This window comes from Alligator sinensis, unplaced genomic scaffold (genome assembly GCF_000455745.1).
Source record: "Alligator sinensis unplaced genomic scaffold, ASM45574v1 scaffold138_1, whole genome shotgun sequence".
Taxonomy (NCBI): domain Eukaryota; kingdom Metazoa; phylum Chordata; order Crocodylia; family Alligatoridae; genus Alligator; species Alligator sinensis.
In genome coordinates, this window is record NW_005841862.1 from 2,298,437 (window position 1) to 2,307,772 (window position 9,336).

Consider the following 9,336-nt stretch of genomic DNA (forward strand, 5'->3'; position numbering starts at 1 on the left):
ACCCCTGCTGAACGGTGCCTAAATGTGTAACGAAGTCCATGGACAACATGTGGAGTAAGGAAATGTAACGTAAGGCACATAAGGAAACGTATCAACATAAGGAAATGTATCAGAGTCTGACCCTAGCATGGTCTTTTCTGGCACAATCATCTGTAAAAGTGTTTGTTAGACTCAGTGGGCTGTGATTTTGAGCACAGTGTATTGAAAAATGATACACACTGACAGACAATATTATCCCTCAGGGGGGCTCCAATCCACCCCAGATGGAAACCCCAGACGGAGCTCCCTCCCTTCCCTTCCCCTCCCCCCTCCCATTCTGAAGACAGCCCTGGGGGCACAGACAACCAGAAGTTAATGAAAGTGCTCTGCTTTGGAGCACCTTTATCTGAATCCTCATTAAATGAGGGTTAATCTGTCCCACAATCAGGCACTTTTAAAGCATTCTGCAGCCATGCACTTCTGTCAGGGCCTGGATGTACAGCACTTTCAAGGGGCCAATTGTGCAACAAACATAACTTCTGTCTGTGCCCTAAGTGTCATCAGCAATCCCTCAATTGGAGAATGATCTCTACTGCAGCTCACTGATTGGAATTGAGGTGACTTAAGCGTTCAATCCTTGAACCAGCGATCCATCTGCAGGTGCAACATTAGTGATGAGTGTTTGTGTGTGTACACACATGCATTCACAGGTATGCATAACAGCTTTATGCTTTGATGTTATTAATGTTGCAAACTCAAGCACTCAGCCACTTTAGGCCATTAGAATTCTGGCTGACTGTAGAACCTTAATTCAGATCCCTTTTGTATGCCATTACAATTAGAGTTGCACTGATTGTTTTTGTGGAAACATTTTTCCTGTCAAAAAAGGCAATTTTGGAAACACTGAAACATTTCACAGGTTTTACTGAACTGCTCATGTAGCAAAAGTCAGAATGTTTTAACATTTTAAAGTGGGAACACTTTACTTTTTTCAGCTTGCACCTACCTTTTATTTAGAACTTTCCTCCAATTTTTTTTTTTAATTAAAGAGCTCTGCTGCAGAGTACAGTGCTTCATTCAGAATGAAACTCATTTTTTCTTCCACTTTTTAGAATTGCTGGTAAGCTGAAAGATCAGTTAATTGCATAGTTCTGATTATGACAGCGTCTCTAATTACATGCTCACACACTGTTTTCTCTATGGGACCCCTGCTTCATTCAATTCTCTCAGCCTTGCCTACAATAATAATATTTGAGGTGGCACATGCAAAACATGCATGCATACAGTTTTGCAGATGCATATTATTTCACACACTTTTCATGTAAAAGCATAGGTCGGTTCTGAAAACATGGCCTACGATGTTCCCGTCTATTGTCAAACTGCAGCTACTGCACAATCAAGAAGAGTGACATTTTAAATGATGCCTCCGTTCTCCTGTTTCACTCCCCCTCAGGGACTCCCATATCAAATTGGCTCACTTTACAAGTCAAAACAAGCTGTTTCTAACTTGCCTGGTGTGTGAAAATCAGGTTGTTTTCTTTCTGCTTTGTGTATTACTGCCAGATATAAAGAGCCCAGATTCTGAAGGTAATTGGCAATTTTCTTGACAAGACACAAGGTAAAATAGAAACAAGCTTGCTCCTCAACTGCTTTATTAAAACAAGAACAGCAGCTATAATTGTTATCTGTCATTTAAATAACTGGAAGCTATGGGTGAGGTCCAGAGAAGAGATTTAGGTAGGACTTAAGTGAAATTTAAACACCTATGTCCAAAAAAGTAGTCCAGAAGAACCAGTAGAATAACTAAAGGGGGTGACTGGGGAAGCCATCGTGCTGCTGACTCAGCTTCCCCCAGAGCCACCTTCACCCAGGAGGCAGAACTGCCCAGCTTCACCAATGAGAAGAACCCCGCCTGAGGGGGCTGCAAAACCCATTAGGTCAGTGAAGTCATTTGGCACCTACATTTTGGACTGTACATTTCCCTACGTGCCTAACCTTAGACTCTTGACACTGAGCAACTGAACAGCTAAGCCTAGCTCCCACTTAAGTAACACTGAGAGCCTACCACAAGGCAGAGCAGTCCTTCGACTCTTCCAAATTCATGAGGCAAGGTCTGAGAATGCTCATTGCATATCAACAGCATTGAGTCAGGCACAAGCTGCGAGGGCCATGAGCATTTCCATTCCAAAATATGGTTGGTGTAGGAGCACGAGATGATGCTGCCACCTACCCTCCATGTAATAGCCTAGTGGTAAGAGCACTCACCAAATAAGTGGAAGACCTAGGTTATAGGCCTTCCTCACATCTAGGTGATTCAAACATCTAACAATGAGGCTCCAAAATAGCTTGGGTGGAGTCAGCCTCCACCATTTCCACTGAAGCTGTATCCCTGGGAAGCCAATAAAGGAAGAACCATAAGGCCAGGGAGAGAAAGCAATAGGGAGCCTGCATGTGTAGTTTAGTAGTTAGGACACTCGTCTCGGAGGTGAGGTCCCTCTTCTCAGGACTGTGAATGCCTGCTGCATCAAACAGTCACTGAAGAACATCAGAAATAAGCCTGAGAGTAAGATCACAGCTGAGTACTCAAACCACTAAGTGATAGAGGCATGCTCCCTTTTGCTTGCTTTCCTTCTGGCTCCATACATCCTGCATTGTGGGCTTCCTAGTGGCTCATCTTCAAGGCAATGAGGGTGACCCTCAAACTATAATAACCTGATGGTTAGGGTACTCCCCTGGAATGGGGGAGATGTGGCTTTGAATCCCCTCAGGATGAGGGGAGCCTAGAGCCCAGGTTTCTACCTTCCTTAGTGAGTAGTTTAACGATTTGGCACCATCTCTCTTCTCTTTAGAAGAGTGAATCCTGAGGACACCTACCCTCAAGGCTCCAGGCTCTGGACCCTCCATTATTTAAAAAGCAGGCATTGAGGATTTCCAAAATGGCCAGTGGAGGAGAACATATACAGCACTCTTGCAGAAGATGTCACATTAAACACCTTCTCCCACCAACTCTGGAGCACAGTTCTTGAGACACAATGATTAGTCCTTCTCAGGTCAGGACTGCTGTGCACAGCTCCTCACTCATGGGTGCAGCTAACAGGCAACATATAAAATGAAACATCTGTCTATTTACACTGATTTTAGCATTCCTATTACAAACCAGAGCTACTAAAACCCATCATGAGTAACAACTCACAATTGGTCTCCTCCACGTTATACGATGCAGTGTGTCTTCAGGGAGCAGTTGGGGGCCAATGGAACTGGCATGTGCTGGAAAGGTGCCATCTTCAAATAGCTGCCCTTTGCTCAGGTAGTAGCTTCTCAGGTGGTTGAAGTCCTGGTTGTTTAATTTCTTGAGGTTCTGTGGGCTCCCAGGCCTCTCCCTTGTCTGCCAGGTGCCCACTAGCTTGCGCTGTGGGCCAGGGGCTAGCATCATGTTCTTAATCCTGTGAAGGAGAAACAGTGTTGACTGCTATTAATTGCCAAATCTGAAATGCTGCCCTCCAAGCACCCAGGGAGAGGGAAGATTCTGTAGCAGCTACTGACAAGGTTGCAGGCAGCGAAGGTGACAACATCCTCATTAGCTGGAAATGCCCGGGGAAAAGAGAAGCAGTCAAATCCCAGCTGATTTATCTTTAAACCCATGATGCCATTGGTTTACATTCAATTTTAAGTCTTCTCTAGGGACAGGAAGGGCAAGTGATCTTGGAAACACTGAGCTAAGACTGAATAACCTAGGTAGCATAAGTGAGACTGGGGTGAGTCGGGGCAAGGGAATGTGCACAAGAAAGGGAAAGGAAAATTGTTCTTGGGAGGAAGGCAGGGAGGGGGAATAAAAAAGCCAAGATGATGACAGAGGCAAGGGTTTTGTTTTTTGTATTTCAATGATATTTTTTACTAGACCAACCATACAGTTGGGAGAGTTGTGAGCCAGACTTTGAAGCATAAAGTGCCCTTCCTCAGGTCTGCCCAGACAAGGGGAAAGGCACACTGTGCCCAAAAGCCTGTCTGACAACTCTCCCAACTATACATTTGGCCTGATAAAGGATATTACAAAAATAGAAACCTTGCTTCTTGCATATTTCCTGAATCATTCTGGCTACAACACTCCAACCCTGCTACAGCAAGGTGATCACAGGTAGTTGTAATGGTTCCCTAAGTCCTGTAGCTGTTGGTTTCTTTGCATGCAGGGCAGTGTTGTGGTTATTTACTTTCATTTTTGTTTGCTCACTGAAAATGTTTGAACCTTTGTTTGCTCAGGACACCCCCAGATGCACCTGCCTTTGCTACACCTGCCTGTGCTGAGACTGCTCACCAAGAGACACGCTTCCCTGGTAGCGTCTTTTCTCAGAGTCTGTTCCAAAACGCATTGACAGACATGGACAGATTCTCATTAACTTGTATGGAAATTTGGATCGTGTTCTCAAATAACCAGCATGGAGTGAATAGACTGGGCTGCAGAATTTGGACATAGATCCAAATCTGCATTTGACAAATATTTCTAAGAAACTGACCCTAGAAAAAGTTTGTACAGATGTAACCAACTTGATGGAAGAAAACTGGTTGTGGACAGTTAGTTAGAAACAAGGTTTCTGAGTAGCTGTATGGTCAAGCTGGCTCCCTGCTACATCCCTCTTCTTTAACGTATTTGTTAATACAGTTAATCTATTCCTAAACATTGACTACAGCTCCTTGACTGAACTCAGGAATAACATTACTTACTCCAAAACCAGGGGCATTTAGATTCTGTGATTCAATCTCTGACTTGACTCAACTGTGACGTGTAGATCCATACCTGGATTTTGCAACCTGCTACCCAAATCTGGGGACATTCCTTTGAGTGAGTTGCTTGGGTCCAGAACAACCAGGAAAGTCTTTGCTCATGTAGAAAATATCCAAAGAGCAACTCTCTGTGGGGAATAGCTCCTACTCGCACTGCAGTGTGACATTTCCTTTGTTGCAGTAACATGAATGATGCTTACAAAGGGCAAACCCTGTCACCATAGAGAGGAATTTTGCCCACTTCTGGACGTGCACAGCAGTGGCACAGCACTGAGCAAGTTGCTAACAGTGAAGAGTTCAAGGAGTAATAGCTCTAGCACTGGACCCCTTCCCTGTTACGTTTGACAAAGAACACAGTAGACCATGTTTCAAAAGTGAGGAAGAGGGATTTGAGAAAAGCCTCAGAAGATAAGTTGTCTGGTTGTGAATCCATAGGTAAACATGGATCCTTCATTGGTTCTTGCTCGATTCTCCAACCCTGTTCCTCACTATACTTGCAGATGAGGGGAGATAAATCAGGATTTGTAGACTCCCATATGCTCGAGCCATAATGTAATTTGTTCCCATCTATGCTATTCGTTGTAAAAACAGCATTTACAGATCTTTGTTTTCACTGATCCCATGTCTTTTTCAAAGTCACAGGCATGCACACAGGTGCACCCGCAAGCACGCTGGAGTCTGATGCAAACCCACGAATACTCCATTACTTGGGGACTCTTCATTATTTAAAGAGCAGTCAGTTAGAATATACAAAATGAGAGAGGAGCATAAAAGAATGCTAAAACTCTGGTTCTTCATGGGACCTCAAGGGTTTTGCCATCCCAGATTACTGAGACAGATTTTTAGCCTCAGTGTAGTTTTGGTTTCACCTAAGCTGTGCCACTCTTCTCTAAAAGGTGCTAACATCCCTCTGAGTCCTCTCAGAAAAATGCATCCAACCTTGCCTCTAAATCCATTCCTGTCATCTACATTATGAATTAACCACATTTTGTTTTCATACTCATCACTTTGAGCAGAGAAACTATTGATTTTTAAGGCCAGAAGGGATCACTGATCTCCTCCTGCATGAAAGACCACAGGACTTTGACCAGTCATTCCTGCATCCAGTCCACAGCTACTCTTTGAGCTACTGAATCTCTCATTTGGCAAACTGCAGCAGATAGAGAATCCATGTCCCTAGGTAAGTTGCTCTAATGCTTAATTATATTCACTATGTTTCATTTCAAGAATGAATATTCCTAGTTTCAGCTTCCAACCAGTGGATCTTATTATTCCCCTTTTGACAAATGAAAGTGCCTTCTACTTATCATCCACAGGGGTTCAAGGAGCTCCCATCATTTTCTGAATGAGGGGCTGACACTGAAATGAGCGCTTGCCTCCTGATTGTCTGTGTGTCAACATGTACATTGAAGACATTACTTAAACTTATTAAAACTGCAGTTAAAACTTCCTTGTTCTGTATAAGGGTAACACCCTGTTTGATTGTTAAAGTCACTTGGCCTTATGCCATGTCTCTTAGGACCTGTAATAGTAGCCTTGGAAAGACAAGGCTTGTCATGTCTTATTTTAATTAAAGGAGGCAATTTTGGGTAAAAGGAATCAGATGAAATTCAGAAATCACCCTCAGCCAACATGAAAAAAGAACATTCCCTTTGGGCTTGCATTTTTTAATACAATAGAAATAAATCTTACGTAATGTACCATAACATGACAAGGGAATGGTTTCTCCTTAACAAATACTCATTTGAAACTGTGCCTGAGCCCCTTGCATGCAAAGATCTATTTCCTGCAACAGTGTTCCAGCAAAACTGATTACTAATTCCACAACTCAAATTAAAACTAACAGAGCTTGAAGGCTGGGGCTGACACTCTCTCTCTCTCTCTCTCTCCTGACGGAGAACAACAAGAGTTTTTAGCGCGTGCGTGTGTGTTTAATTACACTGTTTAACACATCAGGAATAATTTAGCAACCAGAGTGAAGAAAACAATGCACTTAGCTACCTTCCCCCTGCAGAATAACTTCATCAGCTTTGCAGACATACTACCGATGTAAACTATGCCGCTTACAGAGAACTACATAACTTAGATTGATTCCGCCTCGAGCTTTTTGAAAGTTTGTACTTAGCCAATAAGCATGCACATGTACAGGCATGCAAGCTCTTGCTCTGTGTGGCTGAAATTCACCCTTGCTCACAGAGTCTATACAGACCCTTGTGCTGTATTACTTTCACTTACATATCTATTGCTCTCACTTATATATCTATTGCAGTTAATCATGCAGTTCCGCTTGAATTCCATGGTACGGGAACATGCACTCACCTCCTGAGTCACTATTGCCCTGACCTCCCAGGGGCAGGTATCTACACCTTTGCAGAGCAGGCACCAACTATTGCCTTTCTGACTTGTTACCACCTTACAATCCCTGTACATGGACTTGAGTCACTTAAAGTGACTGTGCTGGTTGTGGTGTCACAGTGAATTGAATACTAAGGGTTTTAGTGTGATTTGAGTGGTGCATTGTCCTTGTGCTAGCCCTTGCATAAGGAAGTTTTATTCCACAAGTGCTAGGAAGAGCCCTTCTGACTGAATCTTTTCTTTTGGAGGGGGCAATGTATAACACTGGTGAGATTTTGAAACACCAACTGACATGGACAGCAAGACATTGTTTCCCTCTTTGTCATACGGGAAAGATGCTATTACTCAGAAGGGCTTAGACATACATTTTCTCAGAGTTTCTTTAAGCTGTTACCACAACCCAAGTTAAAAATAGAATTATAACTAACTTTTTATTTGGTACCTTTTAGCTTTCCCTGCTTGTTTCTCTCACCTCCTCTTTAATTTTCCCACTGTTTCCCCTCCTGCTAGCAAAAGATTGCACAATGTCATTCTTTCTAATTATTGCAATGGACCACCTTTGGAAAGTTGTCCATGACTCAACTGGAAGTAGGAGACAAAGGAGACTGGGACTGGGATAAGAAGTCAGGATGGGAGAAGGGGAAATCAATATCGGCACAACTGGAGAGGACAAGAAAGAATGGGTCAAGCTTTGGGGAAATAGAAAGAGAAACAGGCTCACTCCTACACACTCCCATCAGAAAATCCTGGTGGAGAACCCAGGACTGGCATGCGAACCCAAGACTGCCAAGACTACCTGATGTTCACTGAACCACTGCAAAACCCATTGACAAGAGTGTGCATTTCATCCAGCTCCAGCCCTGACCCACATGAAAGGCAACCAGCTAGTATTGTTATGAGTTACTCGGTGATGTCAGGTAGTGCTGGTTATCTGCACATGGTGAAGGCGAGGCTTTTCGTGTAATATTATACACATCAATATTCAGTAGCCTTTTCTGCCATTGTCCGTTGAGTCATAAGTAGAAATAAGCCAATGAAGAACATGTTTGTGTTTCATATCTTTGAGAATGTTTTTCTTTTCAGTCTTCTCAAATCATTTCCAACAAATGTTGGCCCAGCCAACTTCTGTATCTTGGGGGAGGAGGTTAGACACTGCAATTTAACCTCACACATTATTAAAATTCCAGAGAACCAACACTGCCAAATCCTCTATGCAGCTTCACATTTAACCTTGACTAAGGCATGCACTACTTGCTGTGGTAGTGTAAGTCCTTTTTCTCTTGGTGAGCCTGTCAGGCAAGGATCTCGAAGCACTTTATCAACATCAATGAATTACCTTCACCATGCTCCTATGAGATAGTGAAGCATACAGATTTCTTCTTTTAAAAAAAGAAAAAGAGCCAGGGATTTTTTAAAAGTAATTTGCCCAAGGTGACACAGCAAATCAGTAGCAAAGCAGCAAAATAACTCAAGAATCCTCTGCCTGATCAAGAAGCAAGAGCACCTCCCATGTCCTTATCCTGACAGGGTCTTCTACACCTAACAGTCTAAAAAGAATTCCTTTCTGGTTATTCATGAATGTGAATCTCCTTCATCTTGCATATACAGCATAGTTACCTTTTTTCTGCATCATTTAACTACAGCCTACAGTCACTGTATAAAGTTCTCTTCCTCTGAGGGTCTCCACTCCCACTAGATCCAATTACTTCTGACATCTTATCACGTTAGCATGAAGACTCCTTACAGGAAGGCAAACTCATCTTTGCTTTTCGTCCAGGTAACAGTGTACCTAAAGGATTGGGCCAGGTAATTTATTCTATCTCCCCAAGAAAAATCCCTTTCAATGTGTCAGTGATGCTGTTTCAATACTAATACTTGTATTTTCCTACCTTATCTTTTAATAAATAAAATAGCAAAGCGATGTTTTACCTGCAGTGCCTCCAGTGAAGCTATCCAGCCACAACCAGAAAGGTAACAGATGCACTGTTTTCAGTTCCATTCCAGCTCTCCTTTATACAGCCGGTTTTTCTCCTCCTTGAGTAAACACATCCTGGGTGAACCTCAGTTCAAGGCCAAGAGCAAACGATACTATGTTTATTTTGCTGGGATCCTTTGACCCTAGCTGACTTCCTGCCCCTGGGGCAGGGGGCTGGACTTGATGATCTTCTGAGGTCCCTTCCAGCCCTAACAACTATGAAATCTATGAAATACAGCAATGCCAAA

At 43.0% G+C, this 9,336-nt stretch overlaps 1 protein-coding gene across 1 annotated transcript in view; it reads right to left on the reverse strand.

Moving 5' to 3' along the window:
* LOC102373445 (calpain-13-like) overlaps positions 1–3,557 on the reverse strand; it is a 163,173-nt gene extending 159,616 nt beyond the window's left edge. The window contains exons 1-2 of the mRNA XM_025216044.1: positions 3,523–3,557; positions 3,173–3,422 (exon numbers count right to left, since the gene is read on the reverse strand). Coding sequence (XP_025071829.1) covers positions 3,173–3,422; positions 3,523–3,557 — 285 coding nt within the window. The remainder of the gene's footprint in view (positions 1–3,172; positions 3,423–3,522) is intronic.
* Positions 3,558–9,336: the final 5,779 nt, after the last annotated feature.